This window comes from Gorilla gorilla, chromosome 11, assembly GCF_029281585.2.
Source record: "Gorilla gorilla gorilla isolate KB3781 chromosome 11, NHGRI_mGorGor1-v2.1_pri, whole genome shotgun sequence".
Classification (NCBI taxonomy): Eukaryota; Metazoa; Chordata; class Mammalia; order Primates; family Hominidae; genus Gorilla; species Gorilla gorilla.
This window is the reverse complement of record NC_073235.2, coordinates 88,229,772-88,254,569: the sequence shown is the minus strand read 5'-3', so window position 1 is coordinate 88,254,569 and position 24,798 is coordinate 88,229,772. Positions and strand designations below refer to the sequence as shown.

At 34.2% G+C, this 24,798-nt stretch overlaps 1 protein-coding gene and 1 long non-coding RNA gene across 5 annotated transcripts in view; one reads left to right on the top strand and one right to left on the bottom strand.

Moving 5' to 3' along the window:
- Positions 1-24,798, bottom strand: part of FSIP2 (fibrous sheath interacting protein 2) — a 96,881-nt gene that overhangs the window by 24,671 nt on the left and 47,412 nt on the right. For both annotated transcript variants that reach the window (XM_055380356.2, XM_019022845.3), the window contains exons 15-17: positions 24,663-24,699; positions 13,372-22,309; positions 1,764-11,200 (exon numbers count right to left, since the gene is read on the bottom strand). In XM_055380356.2, coding sequence (XP_055236331.1) covers positions 1,764-11,200; positions 13,372-22,309; positions 24,663-24,699 — 18,412 coding nt within the window. The remainder of the gene's footprint in view (positions 1-1,763; positions 11,201-13,371; positions 22,310-24,662; positions 24,700-24,798) is intronic.
- Positions 1-24,798, top strand: part of LOC115933795 (uncharacterized) — a 199,649-nt gene that overhangs the window by 172,396 nt on the left and 2,455 nt on the right. The window contains exons 4-6 of one of the 3 annotated variants that reach the window (XR_010129644.1): positions 6,791-6,919; positions 10,259-10,817; positions 22,009-22,186. This is a non-coding gene — a long non-coding RNA (uncharacterized lncRNA). Of the gene's footprint in view, positions 1-6,790; positions 6,920-10,258; positions 10,818-11,924; positions 12,430-22,008; positions 22,187-24,798 lie in introns of those variants that run through there. The other 2 variants (XR_008677768.2, XR_010129643.1) reach the window with 2 other exon arrangements.

Here is a 24,798-nt window from a genome sequence, read left to right as displayed (position 1 = left end):
TCCCAGTAAATTCCTCATTTCCATCTGAGACCTCATCAGCCTGGACTTCATAGTCCATATTACCATTGTCCATCAGCCTTTTAGTCACAACCATTTAACCAATCTCTAAGAAGTTCCAAACTCTCCTTAATCTTCCTATCTTCTTCTGAGCCTTCTAAACTCTTCTAGCCTCTGTCCACAAAAAAGAGGCTCTGTCTTCAGCCTCTGTCTGGAACTGGTGTCTTCCAGCACCAGTTCCAAAGGTGCTTCCGTATTTTCAGGTATAACACCCCACTCCTTGGTACCAATTTTCTGTGTTAGGCCATTCTTCCACTGCTATAAAGAAATTCCTGAGAGTAGGTAATTTATTAAAAAAAAAAGGGATTTAACTGGCTCATGGTTCTGCAGACTTTACAGGAAGCATAGTGGCATCTGTTTTTGGGAAGGCCTGAGGAAGCTTCCAATAATGATTGAAAGCAAAATAAGTGCAGGCACATCACAAAGTGAAGGCAGGAGAAAAATAATGTGTATGTGTTGGGCAGGGTGCAGGGGAGTGACACACACTTTTAAATGACCAGATCTTGCAAGAATTCACTATTGCAAAGACAGCACCAAGCCATGAAGGGTCTGTCCCCATGACCCAGACACCTTCCACCAGGATCCACCTCCAGCATTGGGGATTACAATTCAACATGAGATTTGGGCAGGGATAAATATCAAACTATATCAGGGTGTGAAAGCTTAAAGCATTAATTAGCATGTTTACTAGCCTTGAGATTCAGTTTAGTGGGTTGCAGAAGAGTGCTGAAAAAATTTACTCTAAGCTTATACTCCAGGAGGCATGGTTCTATAAAACTTTGCTAATTGTCCGGGCTACAGACTACATGCCTAAGCATACTCAGCCCTTCCACAAATGCATGCCATCAGTTAAAGGGATTTTAATAAAAATCAAAATGTCTGATGGATCAGTGCAACCTATCTGTTGGCGAGACAAATCTTTTGTCTTCAGTAATAGTTTCCTTGTAATAAGGACATTATTTTTGGCATTTTAAATTCCCAGTTAAAATATTTGGGAGCTGAGTATGGGGTTACAGGGGAGAGTTAGGTCTAGAGCAATAGGGAAGAGGCTCATAAAAATAGCAGCAATGCTGCAGCTGGGTTTAGAAAAAACAAGTCTGTAAGTGGAAAGAAAATGGGTACATCTTGAGAGGCCAGGGCAAATGGGAAAGGCTAATATAATTGAAGTAAAATAGAACAAATGTAATCTAAGAGTTGGCAGTCCAACGTTTGCTGATGAGTGTTACTAAAAGGAAATGAGTACTACTCTGGTGCTTTAAATTTGAAAATTAAAACTATTTTAGATTATTCCACATATCCTGATATTCTTTTAACTGGCCTGTTTGAGCACCTTTAGATATCCATAACGAACTAAGGAACTATACAAGTTTGCTGCTTTTAAATATTTAAATGACAATTGTAACTTCTGTCAGTCTGGTTTTACTGTGAAGGGTATGTGCTTACAATCTCATTCTTAAAAAAAAACTTTCAAAAGGATTGTCTTAGGAAACTAGCCTGAGACTTTTAGAGTGAGCCACAGAACTGACATGACAAATCCTAGTAAATAGTATGACTGTATGGATGAACTGATGCAACTAATTCTCCTATTGGGCTGAGAAACACCAACAACAATGAATGAATTTCCATATACTTATTTGAGGAAGGAAATCACAGAAGAACCATGTCTCACTATTCACTCGTTTTCATGCCATTGCTTTTGCACTTACCTCTAAGGGTTTTACATCCAGTCTTCCAGTCTTATCCAATGAGGTACGTCTTTCTCTCTTTCTCTTTTCTAAATCAGGTGATCCTAAGGAGTAATTTCTCCCACTTATTGATGCTCTTCTCAGTTCTGCTATGCTATGTCCAGTTCTTTTCAAACACTCCTGCTTAAGTTTCTCAAGAGGTTGAGTTTTTATAGAAATAACTGCTAAGTGTTCTGAAATAATTTTTGGATCTATTTTGACTGGTTTTTTTCCAACATGTGGAACTATTTTAATTGGAGATTCCTCTTCAGATAAATTTTGATCTAACTTTTCTTGCTCTAATTCAGGAATCACATTAAAAGCATGCTCTTGGGCCTTTTGAACAATTCTATTAACGTCTAGCTCTCCAGAGAGATCAGCATTTGAAATTGTTGAGCTAATTGTATCTAATGGAAAACTTGAAACTCCATCAATAATTAAACTAGCCACTTTTTTAGGAAAGGCTGTATTTGTATCTTTTATATCATAATAAAGTTCTTTGTTGGTTCCTGATTGTTGCAGTATGTTACTATAAACAGAATCGACAACCTGATAAATCCTTTCTGTATTTTCTGGATTTAAACAGTGCTTTTCAGGATCAGAAGCTATTAGACTAATGCTACTTCTGGAAATTTCAGCTGTTACCAATTTTGACAGTTGAGATGCAATTTTATTTAACTCAGGCTTTGTTAAGTTTTTTTCATCTTTGCTTGAGGAACTTGGCAACCTTATCAGTTTAGCCAAGAACAAGGCCAACACCTCTTCTAAAAGTTTGGCATCTAATGTCAAACCTTTTCTGGATGAAGACTTTTCCTTAGACTTAAGTTCATCAATAATTTTGATCACTTTTTCCATAATTTTGACAGCTTCCAGAACTAATTCTGAATTTGATACTTGTTCCTCTACTTGAGGTTGAAATTCAGAATTCGAAATTGCATTCACCATTAAAAAGCCTATTGTATCAGAGAGGACATTGCTTTTACCCATTAAATCTTTAAATACAGAAGTATAAGAGCCAGAGTGCTTTAAAACACTGGTATAAATAGAATTAACTATGTTTTCAATAGTTGCATTATCAGCTACAGGCACAGTAGGTGATTCCTTGGTGGGTGGTACAAGTTTAATCTTACTTTTGGAGATAAATTCTTGGACTGAATTTAGTACTTTTGAAGTTATTTTTTGCATATCAGTCTCTAGAGATTTTGTTCTTTCTTTATGTACTTTTGGAAATATAGATAAAAGCTTTGATAAAAATTTCACAGCAATTTCTTCTATTATGTTATAAGACAGCTTATCAGCATGTGAAGGTTTAGGTAGGGGCGCATCAGTAGTTTGGAAAACATCTTTAAGGATCTTTTCAACGATGTTTTCAACTTCCACACACTGATGTGGAGTTAGCTCTCCACAAAAATAGCTCTGCAGCTGATTGCTAGCCACTTCTCGTAGAACCAAGTCAACTATGTTTTCTGAAAGGATTTTGCATCCACTGGTTACACAATTTTGTATAATCTCTTGTGATCCAAACTGTGGCAAGAGATTATTATAAACAGACTGAACCACTAATTGAATAATTTCATCATCATCAGATTGTAAGGTTTCTACATACTGTATAGTCATATATTTATCTTGGGAGATCTCTGTTGCAACTGCACTTACTAACTTCATTTGAAGGAAATTCAGTTCTGTGGACAAATTGTCCTCAGGTTCTTTTGTTTTTGTGCTGGATATTGTTGAGAAAATTTTGGATAAAAGAGCAGAAATCACATTCTCCAAAAATTTATGAGGTAATATTATTGTATATGGTGATGAAGTTTGACATTCTTTGCTGGCTGTTTGGGCCAACTTTTGGACCTTTTTAACAACATCCTTAGATTCCAGAGGCAAACATGCTGAAACTGAAACCTCATCACAAAATATCAAGTTAACCTGATGTTGGAAAATTTCATTTATCACTGCATTAGTTAGTCTTCTTGCTAAATTTTCTCCATTACTGTTTATATTCTTACAAATAGAGTCTTGAGATCCATATTCATTTAAAATATTACAAACAGAGGAGTGAACAACTTTATTGACCAATGTTTTGTCAATTGATGGTATCTTATCTGAAGAAGGTTTTCTCATCATTTTATGCATAGGTGGCATTTTATCTGCAGATTTTATCTTAATGCTGGATGGTGCTTCATCTGTAGTTGGCTCTTTATACCTTGGAGATACTTTAGGAACTGAAGACACTTTACCCACAGGGAACTGATTTCCCTTATCTGGCCTGAAAACCTTAATTTGAGCATCTGAGAACTCCTTTAACAGTGAATTGATGAGTTTCATAGCAGTGTCATAGAGTTTGGCTTGATTTTGCTTATCACTAACATTTTGACATCTATCTTGTATTTGTGTTTCTGGTATAGAAGAAAAGATCAATTGTTTAACCATCTCAGTAATAACATCTTCTAAAAACTTAGCAGGAAAAATTCCAGGTTTACTTTCTCGTTGGTTTTGAGGATCATCTGGTTTACTGGGTTCACTTTTAATCTCCTCTCTTACTTTCTCTTTTTCTCTCTCTTCCTCTTCTTTTTCTTTGGCAGAGATATTTTTGTTAGTTGAGGAGGATAATTTTTTTCTTGTAACAGACTGTGCCGAATCCCTGCTAATCTCTTGAATTACATTTAATACATTATCACCTGGGGGGCTTTGGTCATAACTGAGTTTCGAATAATATGCTGGTTCTGGAGAAGAAGATAGTTCTAAAACATCTTCATAAATATTTTCAATGACATTTTGAACATGTTCATAATCTGAGTGGTGTTCCTCATCCCTACATGTTTGTGTTGGAGAGTCTCTTCTCCCCTCATTGCTTGATGTTTGAGTTCTTATTTCCAAAGTATCTGTTGTAGTCCCTAGATTTCTCTTGGACTTCAAGGAGGATAACTGAAAGAGCTTGTCATCTTTTTTAAATGAGCTTTCTCGTGCACTGTCAATCTTCTTTTTATAGCCTGTTTCAGAATCTGATCCAAGTACTTCCTTCTCATATTCTGTATCATCAATTATTAATGAAAAATGTGTGTATATCTCATCATCTTTCCCTTTTTTATCTCTTGGAATTAAATTTCTTTTCTTCTCAATTTCATTATTATTAAATGTTTCACTCAAATTTGGCTCCTGAGTATCTTTACTTTTCACAGTGGTAGTTGAAGTAACTTTTGATACATTCTCACTATGTTTTTGAGTACAAATTCCCACTTTATTTTCGTCCACTTCCTTTTTATTTGTCACACCTGTAGCCAACCCTGATGTTAGGTTAATCATGCCACTTTTCATAATTGCATTTATAGAGCTAAGTACTGGATTTTGGATGTCACCTTTTTTCACTGATGTGTCCTTGGTTTTAAAACTTTTCTTTCTATTCATTGTACCTCTATTTATTTCCAAAGTGCTCATGATGTTTTTGCAATCTGGGGTGGAAGAAGTATCTTTATATGATTGATCTGGTAAAGAAAGTTGGTTCTCTTTTGCACATCCGCTTATTTGTGTAAAGGTGTTTTGTGGTAGGTGTTGAACCCTTTGGGTGATATTATCTGGATTTAGAAATGAAAAGAAGGTGGAAGACCAGTCTCCTGAAAAAAGTGGTTGAATCTTGAATGCAGATATTGCCTTCTGGGTTAGAGCAGCAATCATCCCTATAGCAATGTTACTTTCATCACCTTTTTGAATATCATTAGATGTGCATTTTTCTGTGAACTGATCATATACAAAATTGGATATTTTATCAACTGTCTCTTTATCAATTGGTGGAAAAGAAAACATTTTTTCAGCATTTGGTAAAACTTTAATTTCACTTTTCTTAAATTCCCTTATCAGAGAATTTGCAAGTTTTAGAGCCAAGCGCATAATATCTAGCTCTGCCATTTCATTTTTCTTAGAATCTTCAGTAATAATGGGGAGAGAACAAAATTTGTGAACAAGGTCAATGATTATGTCTTCCAAAAATGTAGCTGAATAGAGAGAAGGCTGTGTCTTTTCTTTACCAGATTTAGAAAGTTCAGAGACATGGTCATAATCAGATAAGTCACTGAAAGATGATTCTTCACCATGTAAAAATGGCTGTAAATGATGATACATGATTTCTTTCATAATAAAACCAGCTAATTTACTGAGGAATGAGAATCCTTTTTTGTCTGCATCTTTTTGTACTTCAGCTTGGAATTCAGATGTTTTCAAAATATTATTACATATGGAGTCGACCAAATTTTCAGTAGGTTCTAACTGCATACTTTCTGCATTATCCTCTGCCATGGAAAGTCGAATCTCATGTTCAGAAATTTCTTTTATAATTTCATCAGTCAATTTTGAAGCTGCATCCACAAATTCATCATCCGGTGGAAACTTTTTCTCTTTTAGTTCATTTTCAGTGTGAGTTGAAGGGAAGACATGCCCTAGGAGCCTGTAAACCATATCTTCTAAAAGAGAATGAGGCAACACAGTAATATATGATGGCAAGGCATGACTATCCTTTGTGATTATGTTAAGCACATTTCTGATGATATTATCAGCTTGGGGATACGAATAAGAAGAAGACTCTAATTCTCCTGAAACTAATGACTGCACTTGATAATCATATATTTCTTCCAATAGCAAATAATATATTTTCCTACCAAAACATATTGTGTCACTTTGTATAACCCTATGTATTTGAATCAGAGATTTATATTGATCTAATACTTTTCCATATACTGAGTTGACTATTTTTTGAACCATTTCTTTGTATCTTTCTGAGAAACACAAATTTTTATCAAAGTTATCTGCAACTAAAATCTCTGATGTGGTGAACTCCAGAACAATTGAATTTACCAATGTTGTAACAATCCTGGTAAGTTTCAGTTTCACTCTATCTGGGTTTTCAGTAACCAACATGTTATGTGAAAATGCATAAAGAATTTTGCATAAGAGCTCAGAAATTACTTCCTCCAAAAAGACAGATGAGTTCACAATAAAAGATAATTCTCTTTGTTTAGGATCTATTGCTTTCAACTTATAAGTTTGATCAACTGCTGCCAAAAGGAGAGTTTTATCTTCAGATAAAAATGATTGAATATGATGGTTAAAGATTTCTTTTATTATAAAACTCGCTATTTTTGAAACAGGTATGTCACTTATGCTCTTTTTATCTTTTGTAATGGACTGGTATATATTTGAATGAGAAATATCAGCATAAATGGAATCAACCATAGACTGGATATCTTTTGCTGAAATCATACTCTGTTTTTTATTCCCATATTTAATAATACATATTTCATGTTTTGAAATTATTGACATAATTTCATTTATCAGTTTTATCACTGTATTACTTAAGTCTGATTTAGTAGTATCTGACTGCTCTGCACTGGTGTTCAATGGACTTATCTGAGATGTAAGCTGAGTAACTATTTTTTCCAAATGACTATGTGATAACATAGTGGTATACATTGTTGAAGCTTGTCTTTGGAATCTTGATTTACTTATATCATATTGAACTCTTTGTATTAAAACATTTGCACTGAGTTTGGAATGTGATTTAAAAGGCAGATTTGCTATAAGATCTGGATGAATTTGGAAATCAAAAATTTCAGCCAGGATGATATTAGTTATTCTTGCAGCCAATGTCTTTGTGTCATTTAGAAAATCTTTATTGGGCACGACTTCCATTTCATATTCTTGCAAAACTTTGCTGTACACCATGTCAACAATTGTTTTGACTACATCCCTCTCCACTGGAGGTAAACACAGTCTTTCCTCAGTATTATCTATAATGCTAACTTGGGCTTTTGAGAATTCCCCTGTAATCAAATGTATGAGTTCTTCAGCTTTCTCAAACAGTTCATCTTCTGAATCTCTTATGGATTTTGTTTGTACAATGCCTACTACCCTGTGGAATATTTTTCTTAAAACCCCAGAGATTACATCTTCCAAGAACGTTGAAGAGTAAACACTGGTATAAAATAACTGCTTTCTCTCATCATCAAAATATGTGTCTGATGAAGATAATGATTTTCCACTCACAAATGGCTGAAGATGTTTTTGACAGATATGTTTAATGATGAAACCTGCTATTCTATCAATAAGAATGTCATTACTGCTTGTGATATTTTGCACAGCTGATTCTTGAGAACCAGACGTTTGCACAACATTTTCAAATACTGAATCAACAAGGTGCTGAATATCATCTTCTGAATAAATAAACTTGGTTTCTTCTTCCTTTTTTGAAAATCGAATTTCATGTTGGGAAACTTTCATCCTAATATCACTAACTAGGTTTGAAGCAATGTCATTGAAATTCACTCTTGATATATCTTTTTGGGTGTCTCTGTTTAGAACCAGGCTAGATGCAGAAGAAAATAATTTAGATAATAGTACTCTGATCATATCTTCTAAAAATGTGTATGGCAGCAAGGTGTTATATAGAGGTACACTCTGGCTTGGCTCAGTAGATTTACTGATGTTACTAAGGATGTCCTGAACAATATTCTCAGCCACTGAATTAGAATAGGTAGAAGCTGAAAAATCCCCAGAAAACAGTGGATGAAGAAGGTAATCTGAAATAGCTGCTACAATTAAATTGGTAATATTTTCCACGAAAATGCCACTGTCTTCAGACTCTTTATCAACAGCAAGGTCTAGCCCATGCTGCTTTAAAGCATTTCTATAAACTGAGGTGGCAAGTTCATCCACAATATCTGTATTGAAAGAAGAGAAAGCCTGTTCTTTGTCATCATAGAGAATGTGAATTTTAGCTTTATTGAAATGCCTATTTATGGAGTTTACTATTCTTTGGGTCATGTTTTTCAACTCAATTTCAGTGTTATGCTTTGGGCTGAAAATCTTTGACAAAAGTCTGGCAACAATCTCCCTTACAAATGAATCAAGGTGAATATCTAAAGGTGATTGCTTCTGAGGTCTGTGTGACTCTATCACTTCACTCAGAACCTGTTTAACAATAGTAGACACTGGATCCAGTGGAGTCCTTGGATGACATAAAACCTCTCCACTCAAAAATGGTTGAAGATGATTTTCGATAATCTCTTGGATGATAAAGCTGGCTATTTGGTCAATCATAATTGGGCTTCGGCTTACTATACTTTTTTGTATTGAAACAAGAGAGTCAGACATTTGCAAAATATTACAATATACAGAATCCACCATCTTTTGGAGGTTTTTTCCAGTATATAGATATTGATTATCATATATAGTGAACCAGATTTTATGTTTTGAAATGGCTGACATAACCTTATTTATTATACAAGTGGACATTTCATTAAAATCAGAACTCATTAAATATTTTTTTCCTAAAGAGGAACATGTAATGGGTGGAGGAATTAGCTGAGATAAAAGCCTTCTTATGACATCTTCTAAAAATGAATGTGATAACATGGTACTATAGTCTGATGAAGACCTGGGTAGAGAAGTAAATTCTGTTAGGTTACTCTGAAGCTTTTGCAATATAATTTCAGGTTTGAGAGGGTAATATGAATGGGGTATGAGATGTTCCTTGAAGCAAGATGGCAGTTTGTAGTCTAAAATCTCTAACAATATGCCATTTGTTATTCGTTCTGCTATTGAGGCATTGTCGTATATCGGATTATTACCACAGGCCACTTTTAATTCATACTGCTGTAAAACATCATAATAAACTGAGTCAACAATTTTGCTAACAGTTTCTCTATGAACTGGTGGAAAACACAGCCTTTCTTCAGCATTCCGTAGAACAGTGACTTGAGCATTATTAAATTCATTCACTACATTGTTGACAAATAATGTATTCATCTCATTGAGCCAGGACACAGTGATGTTTTTATTTTTGCCCCACAATGACATAGAGAGATTAAAAAACAATTCTGAAATTATTCCTTCCAAAAATGTGGCTGAATAAACACCAGCATATATACCTTCCTGATGTAGCTTATTATGAATGGCTACCTTATCCATTTCCTTTGTTCTCTGTCTTTCAAGAGGTGACACAGAAGAGGATTTTACTGCACAATGCTTGTCAAATGGTGCTTGTATTTTGGAGCTAACCACACTGGGATTATTCAGGGATACTGTCAAAGAATTACTATCATAGCTCCTGAGTTCTAAAGAACTTTTACTCTGTCCTAATTCTATTAATTCTGACTTTCTTGCTTTTGTGAAACTAGACTGTATTTCTCTTGTTCTGTAGTTCAAATGCTTATTTGCAAAAGGTAGACTTTCTGGAGCTTGTTGTATGCTGTGAGATAATTTGTCCATCAATGATTTAACCAAGCTGTGGGAAATAATAGTAAGCATAGAGTCTGATGTCAATAAGTCTTGATCAATTTCTGCCACATTCTCCAAAACGTCTGACATGTAATCTACTTGAAGGCATTCACAGTCCATTCCTCCCTTACGATAATCAGATTTTCCATCTTCTACACTTTGAAGCATTTTTAAAAGTTGACATTCTTCTGCTGATGTTTCCTCTGAAACAGACCCTTTATCAAGAAAAGCAGTGCTTGTGCATTCTTCCAAAAGTATTCTGATAAGTTTCTCACATACAACATTGAGAAGAAAAACTGATTTTGAGGAGAGCTGTAGGTTATTGGTAAGTATGCTATTAGGTTGTTCATTATTTGAGGAGTAGAAATATGTTCTTTGTATTTTACCAGAATCCATACCCATATCTAGGCATTCATCTGGTGAAAATAAATCTGAAACAATATTAAAAACTTTATTGACTACTTCTTTGGATTCACTTGTTTTTAGGTTACCAACCAGGCTGTTTAACTTACATGCAAGATAACTTAACTTATTTTTTTGAAAAAGTTGATCAATTTGTTGAGTAGAAAATTGCCAGTCTCTGGGGCTTGCCTGTCTATTGATTTTGTTGCAAATGGGTACACTATTATTTCTATGCATAGAAAATGATTTGTTTCTTTCATTGCTTTCAAAGTGATAATCTACTTCTATTTCTTTGGACAGTACATGAATCACTCCTACTAAGAGATCCTGAAAGAGGTCATCAAAGCCACCAGAAACTATTCCTGGACAGTAAGTGTATTTTGTTGGTATGGAAACCATTTTCTGTGCAATGTCAGCCTGTATAATTTTATTATTAAAAAGAATTTTAATAATGATTTCAGAAATACATAAAGCAAGTTCTCCAATGGAAATTGACCTGCTCTCAAACACTTGAGAATGAATTGAAATAATCTTGCTAAATGTTGCTTCTTGAATTTCCCATGCTTTCTCTTTTTCTCTACCCTTTTTGGTGCCATCAGAAATGCTTGAAGTTAAATAGTAAAGTACTGACTCAGTGAGATGTTCACAACATTGATAAATTGAAGAGTCATCGTATATGTTTCTTAGGAACTGTTTTGATTCATATTTTTTCCTTGACCATGTAGAAACAGACATGTTTTCCTCACTAAAAACTTAAAAAAGAAAACATTGTAATTTTAGCATGGATTAAAGAAAATATAGAAAATTCAATATATTTGTAATTATTATTTACATATATATTTCACCCTTTGAGCAACTCACTAAAGAAAAATCTAAACAAAAAAAAGAAATTAGATTTTCCTCAAACATTTATTTCTCACCTTGTAAAATCTTAATTTTAGCCAACAAATTGAGAAAATAACACCCCAAAATTCAATCCTCTAAGTCAAATGCTGATGTCTGCCTTGGTTGGATGGTTATGAACTCTTAAGAAGCTGGAAAGCTTGGGGCAGAGAAATAATTTCCAGGCTTAGCGATGCATCCTACCATGTCTCCAGTGATATCTAGAGGTGCCATATAATTATTTTAAAATAGCTTTAGACAAAACATTTAATGTTATGCTATGTTTTACTTTTAGGACATTAAGGAGTTGTGTTGCAATATCAAGTTGACTAAAATAAAAGTGTGGCAACTCCAGAAAAGCTAGTAATAGATTGCAATAGCAGTAGTACTTTAGTCCCTAGATTATAGTTTGTCACAAAGAAGGAAGGTTGGCCCAGCCAGGTGAAGAACTCTATATTTGTTTTGTCCAAAATTCTATTTGTTACAAATCATTACCTATTTGCAATGGCCAACTTCTGGGTGTGGCAGCCAAGAGCAACACAGTTTTTTTCCTCAGAACCTAATTATATATTATATATCTTCATGTGTTATCAGGCAAGACTCTACACAGATAGAAGACTTTAAGCTGAGCTTTGACTGCTACACAGGTTTTGGCCATGTCAAGATAAAGGGAATGAGGAAAAGGTATTCCTAGTGGAAGAAGGAACATGAGCGAAGTCACTGGAAGACCTTGGAGATGTCTGAGAATAGGAATATAGAATTGTTAGAGCGAAGTGTCAATGTGAAGAAATCATGGATCTTCTCTTGCTTGTTTTGCTTTTGTTTATTTTTCTAAAATCAATTAAGTCATGCCTGGAGTAAGTCTATTTAAGAGTTTGTAGTTGTAGCTACATTACAGTCCATCTTGGGAGAATACTGGTTTTAAGGATGGAAAATAACCTCCTCGTGCAGGTGGGTAGGACTGCTAATATCTCCAATTAGAATGATGTGTGATGTATCTGGACTGGTGATGTAGCAAGTAATTATTGGTAACTGAAACTACTGACCTAGATCTGGGGTATTATAGTAATATTAAACTGAAGTTTATTAATTGTCAATAATCAACTGTTTTTGATATACAAAATGACTATTACATGTTGTTTCACCTAATATATACACATGAGCATACTTAGAAAGATAATGCAAATATAATCCCTGTAATGATACAGTTGGAGTATTATACCTAAAAGGAATTTAAGTCAGAATACTGGAATGCAAATAAAACAAGATATTCAATTCTACTGTTCTTTTAAACTTTGAATAATAATAACAAAGCCTTCAAGAATACAAAAATTAAATGACTTTTAATCAGTTAACTGCACATCCCATATGATTATAAAGAAATTATGCATAAGAATTTTAAAAACCCTTCCAAATTTATGCCTCATGCTCAACCAAAATCTCCTGCTTTAAAATGGCCTCATTTTCTCTCATTTGTAGATAGAGAAAACTGAGCAACACATCCTTCAAATTCAAATCCTGAAAACATTTATTTATTTTTATTTTTTTTGCATTGTGATGAATTAAAAAGCAATTGAGGCTGAGCACGGTGGCTCATGCCAGTAATCCCAACACTTTGAGGGGCCGAGAAAGAAGGATCACATGAGGCCAGGAATTTGAGACCAGCCTGCGCAACATAGCAAAACCCTGTCTCTACAAAAAGATTTTTAAAAATTAGAGTGCAGTGGCATGCCTGTGGTCCCAGCTATTTTGGGGGAAGGCTGAGATGGGAGGATGTCTTCAGTCCAGGAGTTCAAGGCTGCAGGAAGCAATGATCATGCCACTGTACTCTAGCCTCAGTGACAGAGACACTATTTCTAAATAAAATAAAATAATACATTTAAAATAAAATTAAAGTGCAACTCAGTAGTCATCTACCTCCAAGGGTATTTTCAGAAAAATAGTGAATACAGCTTTTTAGACAGGAGATCTTTTAAACATGTCTTTTACTGGTTTTCTTCCTAAATCATGCAAAATTTTAGGTACGTTCTTTCTTGCTTACCTGTAGTTTCAAAGTTCTTCAAATATGTGACCACAGATGTGGTGACATGTCTTGCTATCAGATGAACTTCATTGGAACCCATTTCATGATCAGCAAAAGTAAAGGCTTCAACTTCCTTCACAGTCTCTATCTTTGGGTACTCCTTTTTTTTCAATTTTTGCAAAAAAGAAGAATCTTCCCGGCTGGCTTCAAGGTTTTCATTTTCTTCCTCAGGTATATAGTTGATTTTTTTATCCTGCATTCTAAGCAAACTTTTTTCGTTATCCTTTTGCCCTCCAGATACTTCAGATAAAGAGCTTTGTTTTGATATGAAAAATGGTTTCATTATTTCCCTGTTCTCATTAGTGTGTTGTTGACTTGGAAAGCCACAGCTGGATAGCACAGTATTGACAATATTTTCTGCAGCTAAACATATTTTGAGAGGGGAAATGGTTGTCTGAATTTGGTTTGGTTCAACAACTGGTTTTAGGTTCTCATAATGAAACACTCTTAGATTTTCACCTTTTCCCATTTCTATGAATGACAAGACTTGCTTTAATTCTGCTTCTGTGGAGTCACTTGCTTTCCTAAGCAGCTTTTGTAAGATGCTGCCTTCAGGGAGGTCGCTATTTCCTTTCATGGTCTGATCAAAACTACCAAAGTTAGATTCCCTTGGTCTGTGGTCTTGTACTTTGTTTCTAGTAGAACACGATGGCATAGTTTCTGAATCAGGCCTTTTCGTTGGCTCTGAGTTTTTAACTGTGTCTTCTACAGAGGATCTGACAGAGGTGGGTAAATCTGATGAAACCCTGTACTTTTCTTTCATATCTTCATCTGAACAAAACACAAACCCAGTTTTACTCACTTGTGAAGGATTAATCCCCAAACTACCTTCCTTTAACTTTGATGTGAACATTTTCATATTAGTTGCTAATTCAACCTGATTAACAGTGTAGGCATTTTCAGCTCCTTGGAACAAACTTTCTCTTGAAAGGTTTTGTATCAAAGACTCATTGAAATAAGTACACTGGTCCATTAGTGTGCCAATGATCTCACTTGCTACAATGTTCTCTTTCAATATGCTAATTGAAGATGGTTCCATTTGGCTTATTTTGTTGTCTAGCTTGTTCTTAATTACAGCAAGCATGTCACTGATGATATTAACAGCATATGTAAGTAATTGTGAATGGAATGAATGAACCCGTAGAAGGATATTCTGTATGTTTTCCTTGAAATTAATAGTATTTGACTCGGATTTATCAGAAAACATTTTCAGTGGTTGTAATTTTGGCAACATTTTTTTGTTTAACGGTTTCTGTTGGATAGAAGAAGGGTTTTCTATAGGCATTTTCACAATTTCAGAAAACTCATATTTGGAGATATGTTTAAACTGCAAGTCCACAAATGACTCTAACATGTTTAAAACCATTTCTACAATCTCTTGAACAATTTGGTTGCTGGAGCCCACAGAAATTTGGTCTTTTGTCTTTGTGTTATAGATTGGTAAACTGCTGAGGCTATGCTTGTTTGGAAAACCATATTTACTTTTAGCAGTAATGTGTTCTTTACTGTTTGATAGAGTTTCTTCACTATCTGGAGTGGGAATTTGGGACAGAAAGCATAGCTGTAGTTTTTCAAGTAGCATTTCAACAATTTCCCTTCCAAACATATTAATTTGTGCTTTAGTATCCTCGGCTCTAGTAGAAGCTCCTTTAAAATGATTATAAAACCTGCTTTCACAATTCTCAAGAGGGGGCAAATTTAAAAGTGAAAGAGAATATTCTAATTCTTTTGCTTTTATTGAAATTTCAGTCAAAACATTTTCAGCTATCATCAATAGCTTACATTTTTCATTTTCCTTGTCATTTGATTCTGTTTGCCACTTGTCAAACAATTTTTTAAATATACCTTCTCTAGGAAAAATGTGCTCTAGCTGTGAAGAAACATTCTCCAAGTAAAAACATGCTTGTTGTTTAGGAATGGATCCTGTGCCTATATTCCCCTGTGAAAGTCTGAGATGTGAGGATTTGATCGGGTAAGCCAAATTGCAGTTATTGGTAACATATAATTCTTGTAAAACTGTATTAACTATTTTACCTGCTGCTATGATTTGATCAGATGGTAAAGCTTTGGTTTGCTTTACCTTTCCAAATTCCTTCACAATTGTTTCCAGGATGTTAATTATTATATCCTTGGCATATATTTTTAGTTCTGAAGTGGGCAATTTTGTGTCCAGTAAATTTTTGGCATCTCCAGCTGACATGATGTGTGACAACCCAATGGCAGTCTTGGATCTGCTGTCTTTTAGGGTCTTCTCTCCAGGACCTAACTTGGTTTTGCTTTTGGCCTTAGAAGCACTCAGTCCTAAGTGTGTTTTTTTTGGAAATTTAGGCAAAGTGGTAATTTTTGATCTTGTTTTTAAATGTGCTTTAAAGCATGGCTTAGGGTTGTCCTTAGGGCTCACCTTTGAAGTGTGTGGACTTAAAAGTTGCAGCTTATCAGCACAATACTCAGGGGACAAACTCTCTTCTAGATGAAGTGAGACAAAATTTGTGATCTTATTGAGAACCATTTGAATTAACTCTTTCTTCACTTGCAATGGTAAATATGGCAAAAGAGTGTTTTCCATCACAGAGATATTTTGACTGTCGACATAAGAATAAGCCTGTGATATTGCATATCTAGGGGAATTACTTATTTTTCCTGCTTGTTTAGTTTCTCTAAACCTTAATGGTTTCATTAGTAAGGAATCATTGTGGTCAGATATTTCAACTTCTGTCCTACTTTTATTATTTTCATATAATGATGTCACAACTATCAAGTACATTTTCCCCAAAACACTTTCAACTATGTCATTTGCTACACTGTTAATATGTGATTGAAAACTGTTTTTCTGTGTTGTGTCTGATGTTTTAATCTTAGAATTAGATATAAAGTTGGCAGTTTCATTAAGTGGAGGCAAATGGCCTGTGACTTCCATTACTCTTTGATACAACTTATTCAGAAGTTCTTCCACTGCAATGAGCAGTTCACCTTTTTCTTTGTTTTTTGATTCTCCATTTCTCATAAATATTTCTTCCAAAACAATTATCTGCCTTTTGTTTTCCAATATCATTTGGTTTTGCTCTAATGGATTCTTTGTAAATAGAGATTGTTTGGTACTTCTTTCCTTCTCTTTGTGACCCAGCAATATTTCATTTGATAAAGCTAATTGTGAAAAGTTAGAATTCTCTTTTGAATTAAAACAAATTTCCTTTACAGATCTTTTATCATCTAACATCTTTAACATACTGTCAACAATTTCACTCACAATGATGTTTTCTTGGAACAAAATATTGTTTTGATATGGATATATCTTTTGAATTTCTAAGTCATTTTTAATAAGCTTCAAAATGGCACTGGCAATGATGTCAGCATATGTCTTAAGCCTAGCTTGCGATAGGTGAATTGTGGATCCAAGTTTTTCTCTGCGACCAACAAAAGTGAAATCTGTAAGCTCTTGGCTGAGAATGGTTTCAGTTGCTGATATTTTCAGGACATTTACATCTGATTCCACTTGGCTTGAATCATAAAAGATGTTGTCGTTTTGTTTACAATTTTCCAATTCTGGGATAACAAATGACTTTTCTTTACTTTGGAAAGCAAGGGTAATTAATGAATCTATTCTTTCTGTGGCAAAAGATTCCAAACGTTTAAAAATAGTTTTAGTAATGAAGTTAGCATTCTCCTCACATGAGTCAGTAGCAGATTTCTGAGTGTCTTCTTTCTCTACTACAGTTATCTGATTATCATCAGCATAAGCTGATTTCTGATTTCTTGAATATGAAAAACGCTCTGTTTTTCTTTCAGTTTTTGACCCCTTAAGAGGCTGTTGACAGTCTATTTTTGGAAACATATCACAAAATGTCAGGGGCAATCTTGAGGAAGTAGGATTCTTTGCATTTATGACAAGCGTGACAGCAGAACTGAGATTATGAAGAACAATATTCACTATATCATTGGATATCAAAATGACATCTGATTTAGGAACTGAAAGCTTAGGAATAATCTTATTTGCACCCTCCATGAACATTTCAGAATTTTCTTCTGAATGTTTATCAGCTATGCTACATTTCAGAGTGGGTGTGGCAAATGAGAGATTATTCTGAAACAGGGTTTTTTCATAAATATCACATAGGATACCTTCAACTGTGTCTTGTATTTGAAGTTGAAGTACTTTTCGATATTCGGTCTCATTGAGCAACTTTTCAATAACACCTTTTTGCTGATCTAAATCGATCTCTTTGTCAGAACTGTTTTTGTCACATTTGCCTTTACGTGATATAATGTCTAACAATGCGTTAACAATTTGAGTTGCAATACTTTCAGAAATCCCAATGTCATGAGTTAAAAAAGGATTTTCCCTTTGTTTATCTAATTCCTGTTTGATTCGTTGTAAATTTTTTCTAGCCACTTGTAGTGCATAAGTATTTAATTTAGACAAAGACAGTTGGCACAAGTTGGTCTTTCCTGACTTGGTATGATCTACTGAGCAACAGGAAAATTGCTCATCAGAATATGAATCTTTGGCTGATAATGCTTTGCTCAATGTACTGTGATCTTGCTGAATAGGTAAAGCCACTGGGACTGTAAAGTTGACTTGAGAATAAAAGATAGATTTTACTTTGGAAGTAGCAAAAGTTTCTAAATTTGTTAATATTGCCTGTACAATATCTTCAGCTAGATTTACCTTTGTCTCCTTGTCAGCAATGCTGAATCTAGACTGAAAAGTACATGGATTTTCATCCAAAGCAGTGACAGAGGACTTTCCTTTATAGGTGTGTTCATGAGAAGAAACATTTGCTGAAAAAGTGATAGTTTTATACCTATTTTCCCTTACATTTCTTTCTGTCATGGCAGCTGAATACAGTTTGTGAAATACAGTCCTAACAATATTATCTGTTACTATGGTTATATCTGCTTCCAAAAGTAAAGGATCCATCATTTTATCCATAAATTGAACAGATGTTTGGGGAGTTGGCTCATCAACATTGTGAGGCATGCCATTAAAATTAGAGTGGGAGAGAGAAAGGACATTTAATTGATCGATTAAAGTACTTTGAAAAATTTCATTCAAAATATTTCTTATAATGGGAGTAATTGGAGATATATGTGGTTCTTTGAGTTTTACTTCAATTTTGCTTAAGGTTTTTTCTAGAGCCCATTGTTTAAGAGAATGTGTTTTCATTTCTTCTCTTTGTGGTGATCTCTCATCAATAACTTTTTTCTCTGTATATGCATCATCTTCTAGAAATGAATCTGATTCAGCTCCTCCAGGAAGACTTCCATATGTTGGCCTGTATCGATAAGTTTCAATGCCTCCCCCTTCGGATTCCATTTCATTAAACATATCGGAAGATACTGCATCTAAAATTAACTTGACTACATCCTTAAGAATTTGAGTCTCAGGTGGTGGGTTTTCTACACTTGTCTTCAAATCTGATGAGGTCACATTTAATTCTGTTTGAATAACCTTCAAAATAGCACTTGATACCTTCTTTGCATGCATATATAAAGCAGACAGAAATGATGCTTCATGTGTGTCTCTGGAAATATTGGTGCTTTCATATTCCCAGCCTATCTTATTGCTTTTCTTATTTCCATCATTAATAGCACCCAACATTTCTAAATGTCCATCGGCAAACCCTTCCAGTTTAGCAAAAACCATATTAAGAATATCTGAAGCTATAGCTTTCAGTTTATTTGGATGCATTTCTTTTGTGCTTGGTGTTTTGGAAGACACAGGAGCAACAGGTTTTGCCTTGCTTTTAGTCTCTTCTTTATTGTCCTCCTGAACCCTTCTGGAAACTATGCTGGAGATTATTTTGGTGGATTTGGCCATTTTCTCAATAATTGAAGCAAATGATGGGTTGTCAATGTCAAGAGACTCTGAGATAGCTTTTAATCCACAACTTGCGAAACTGGTATCCATGTCAACACCACATAATTTTGCAAGGATATAATCCAAAATTGCTTTAGAAATTAACTGAAAATTAGACTGCAATGCAGCAGCCATTTTCTGATTCTTATTGGTCATCTCTCTGCTTTGTTGACTACAAGATAGCTGAGAATGAAGATGGGTCCCCAGGAGCTTGCTTAACATTTCATGTAGTGTTTCCCCAATTCTTTCTAACACTTGCAATTTTGCATTCTCTTTAATATGGTTTCCACCATTGACACTGTGGAGAGTACAAGGAGTAGCCAAATATTTGTGAAAAGATTTTTTATCCTGCCTATTTGGCAAAATGCTTTGTACATCAACACTGTCAGTTGCAGACCTTGGCTTACGAGAAGAGAGTGAAATGCTTCTTTGATGTGCATTTTCACTTGATAACATATCATAAATACAGGTTAATAATGGACTCGCCAAAATGTCATCATCAATACTCGTGACAAGAGATTCTAATTTTTTATCAGTATTAGCAAAAAATCCTTTATCTGTAAGGGATTTGGTATGGTCAATCTCCCTAAGATTTAGGTTTTCCTTGTGAAGTTCCAATTCATTCTGGATAGCACATAAAACAATGTTTACTATTTTAGCTGTGTACTTACTAAGTTGAGATTTTAATGAAGATTTGAAGCCCATATGCAATTTTGGACAAATAAATGACTTCAGTCTTTTAAAAATTGTACGAATGATCTTATCATTAATGTCATCTACAGGTTTAGGTTCACTTTTTCCAGATTTTAACCGGGAAGGCTTTTCAGGATCAACGTCAAATAAAGATAAATATTTCATTTTCTTTTCACTGTCAAACCATGTTTTTAATGGGTATTTATTTGGTGCTTCTTTGACTATGTGTTCAGTGTCAGAATTATGTAAGGAAGTCTGATGAACTGATGATGAAATGGAACTTTTAGTGGTATTGGAAATGTAGTTTGATGCCTTATGAAGTATGTTTAACACAGAATCTGTTATTTCTTGAGCCACTGTACTGATTTCTGAAACAGAAAACATCTGGTCTATCCATTCTTGATGTGACAGTCCTTGAGGCTTTTCTGAAACAAGAACTGAAGCTTCACTGCCAGTTTTGCTGTCTAAGTGACCAAAAGGAACGGAAGATATGTCCTTGAGCATTTCCTTTAAAATACTTGTGACTATGTTTTCTGAAGCCTTTTCTATTTGATGCTTTTGATCTTGGCTGAAAGTTGAAATGTCTTTATTCGAAGAAAGTTTTTTCTTTAAAATATCTTCATGATTAGTAGATGGTGGCTCAGTCTTTAATTCCCAACCATGAAATGCAGCTTTGCTTCTAGAACCAGGCTTTGTAGGTGGTTTGATATTTCTTTTGCATTCAAAACAAGTGTTTCCCTTTGTAAACCAATGATTAGGAATCTGTTCTTGTGATTTTACTTTTTCATCTGTGAAAGTTGAATCAAGCACATTTTTTACAATATTGTCTATTTCCTCATTTTCATCATCAGAATAAAGAACCATGCCTGGAACATTTATAGGTGGAACTGGTCTTCCAGACCTAGGACTATTTGATAATCTAGTGCCAGTGAGTCTGTACTTTTCTTTGGTGTCAGAAGGACTACTTATTCTAGGTTGCCTACTTTTTTGAAAACTTTCATTTACTGGTTCCTGATGGAGCTGAACAAGGATGTCATCAAGTAGCTGAAGGAGTACTACTGTTTCTTCAGATGCAATAATTCTCTCATTATTTAGTTCAGTTTGTATATAACCTAGTATAGCACTGATTGCTTCCTCTATATAAGCAACCAAAGAAGACTGGGAAAAAATATTTGATATTAAATTTTGTACTTCTTCATTGACAATTAAACTAGCTTCATCAGATTCAAGACTAGATTTATTTTTGCCAGCTCTTTGAAGGAACATACATATTGGGTCTGTCTTATGTTGCTGGCAGGAAAGCTTAGTTGTGTCTTTAAGATGAAGAAATTCATTTTGCTTAAAAGAAACAAGAGTCATTAGCTTTTCTAAAATGGCATGCACCATGTCCTCTGCAATATCACACATTGGGTCCAAAGTATGAGGCACTGAATTTTTCAAAGGTTTTCCATTAGATGATGTGAGAAGTTCATCACTGGCTGCTAAACTTGGTTTAATGTCGACTGACAAATCTTGTGAAAACATCTCAACACATTTTTTCTCAACTGCAGACTCTAACTTCTCAAGCATATTTTCCACAATCTCAGAAGCAACTGAGGGAATATGAACATTGGAAAGCAAGATTTCTTTTTCACGTTCACATTGTTCAACAAAAACTTCAGCAGTAACAGAAGAGAGAGAGGGAATGGCCTGGGTTAAATCAGACATTATTTCTCGCAAAATGCTTTCTAAAATCACTTCAGTTTCCCCTTTCAAGTAACATTTAAAGTTAACAAAAACATTTTTTAAATTCTTCATTTCATCCATGGCTTTTGCTGTTTTATCACAATGCAATGAACTCCCTAAGCTATCTGTTTCAGTGGTAGCATCCTTAGATTTTTTTGTGCCCGTTTCAAATGATGCTAAAAGGTGACTATCTGATTTACAACTTCTGAGCTTAGGGTATGAATATAGCAAGTTGGTTTTATTATATTTAAGTTTAGAGATTATAGATTGTCCTTTTATGTGACATGTTTTCCCCACAACTGTTTTTTCCACATGTGCAGGAGGAGGTTTTATAGGTGTGGTTGGTCTCCTGACTGACATGTCAACTACAAATGCACAGGGTTCTGCCTGAAATGTTTTAGTTGTTGCAGATGTGTAGCTTCTATATGTAAAGTCTTCACTGCATGTGCTACAGCAACTTGAACTATCTGAAGAGAGGATGGAGTCATCAGATACTGGGTATGTATTATTTTGCAATCTTTCTTCATACTTTGTGATGGCTGGGTACAATATACTGGTCACTGTAGCCACAACCCAGGTCATTATATTCTGAATTATAATATTCAGTTCTTCAGAAGTTACCTGGAAAGGAGGTAAGCAGAGATGAAAATAAAGTCATGTAACAACTTACTCTATGTTTTGGAGACAGAAGGTAACATTTAATTTTTATATCAATGTATTGGTGGAATACCATTATGGTTTATGAAAGAAAATAGTAAAGAAATATCAGTTTAGAAATTTAGAATTTAAGATGAATTTCTAGTTAGTTTATTCTGCACTACAGTGAAGTGTTTTTTTTGTGTAAGATTTATTTTATTCACAGTCCCTCAGAAGTTTCTTTTTCCCCTGGCATTTATTATCAGTATAAATGATTTTTTTTTTGTTAAAAATATCACTAAATTGCTGTCTAGGCACACAACATGCAAATATTTTGGAAAGAAAATATGTGATGTTTATGATCCAGCTAATTTTTAAAGATACATTAAATATTTCTAACAAAACATTTCTCAAGACAGATCCAGTCAAAATATTTGGATGCTTTCAGAAACATCTGCCTAGCTGAGATTTGGGGAAGGAACATAAAGCATTTTCTCTCCCAGTCCCTGCTGAAAGGGTGAGCCTGTGGTCTATATATATAGGAATGACTAAAGTTAATTGTTAAGAATTATTTGATAGGCAAAAATAAAAGCTAATGCTTTATATAGATTGACGGGCTTTGTATCCAATAAAAGCGATAATACAAATAAATACAAATAATACAAATAAAATAAAAATAAAATAAAATAATACAAATAAATACAAATTGTCCTAGATAGGAAAGCTGAGAACAGATACTAAAGTAAGGTAACAAATTAAAATTTAGATAGAAAATAAAAGCCAAGCTAGATTTGGGAATCAAAGAGTAGGGAGGGCTGAGCAAGGTTAAGAAAGTTAGGCTATTAATTTGTTTGAGCTGGAGCCAAAAACCAGATTTGAATAACCATTTCCTTAGTGACCAATGTTGCTGTCATAGATTTGAACTGGACCATGGGTAGAAATAAATGCATCTGTAGAATTCTATAAACCTCTATTTAGCAACTGCAAATATATTTTGTGCTTACAAAACTCATCTTACATATAATAAAGTAGTACTCTATTTTTAAGTTGTTAAAATTCTTAAAACATACAGCTTGTAAACAGAAGTAATTGGCAGAAAAGCTTAGAAGGCTGATATGTAGGTCTCAGTGTAAATATGATTCCTGTAACTAGGCTGCTCACACCCAAAATATTGCCTAAATTAGTCTGAAATTATCCATATTTCAGAGAAACATTCAAAGAAAAGTTAACATATATGTAGCACACTGTCTTCTGACTCACTTGAAAGCATTTGAGGAGCACCCCAGGAAAGGCCATTTTATTCAGCTGTAATCCCCAAATACACAAACATATTTTTAACTTATTGTATAAGCAATGGGTTAGTGGCATTAAACACATATTTTGAGATGACAGTCTTATGTTGTAAAATACATGTCTTAAATAAATACACTCTAAATCAAATACTTAAGAATCATACCTAAATGTTTATAGGAAGATAATTGTTCTAAATCAACTACAACACATAAATTATAAACTAAGACATTCAAAATATGTCATTTTTCTTATTACTGGAGATGATAAACAAAAACCTACATTATTACTCTTAGGTTAGTTATGGCGAAGAGATTCCAACCTCAATATATAAAAGAGGGATATATTTATAACGTTTTCTTTGTAGTGAAATATAATTGATAGAATCCTAGTTTTTAACTGCTTTCTATTACAACATTAAACTGAAAAAAATTCCCTTGGGTCAAAGCTTTTGTATTTGCTGCATATTCTATGAATTGAGCAAGTTTCCATGTTAAATAGCATCTCAGAGTATGTGTTGTTCCTCAAATGCTTTCTCTTTCCTGACTGTTCGGTCTAGATCCAGAGTTAGGCCTCATAAAAATACACGATCTTATCTTTGCCTGTTCCAAGTCTCAGCTCATAGGTGACCAGGTCCCTTTTCACAAAACTACTGAAGACCGATCCAAGCATCTCAACTCACCTACTACTGAGTTCACCAGCAAGATCTGAAAGGCCTTATTGATTAATGGCTTCCCATGATATAATAGGCTTGTGGTATTTGATTCTCTTCCTATGATGGTTATAGATCTGTTAATATCTCACCATTCTATACCCATGAGACCTCATCTTGAAGGGTCAATATTATCTTTTGATAACAATTTTGGACCACAGAAAAGTATAAGAATTAACTGAAAGTAAACTTCAAAGAAGAAAAAGGGGCAAAAAGGAAGCCTAACAAATATCAATGGATGATTCCTATTACTTAGTTAACAAAATGTTTTCTATTATGATGCATCAGAAAGAATGACTAATATGTTGCTTTATCGGTGGATTTTATGATACATACTTTTTCTTGCAAGCAATTTTGCAGCAAGTTCTGTTGCCTGTAAAGAAAGGTTGATCATTTAGTTATTACATAGAGTCAAAAATTTATAAAACTTTTCCCAAAATTTCTAATTATTGAATCATTTTTGTTGTATCTA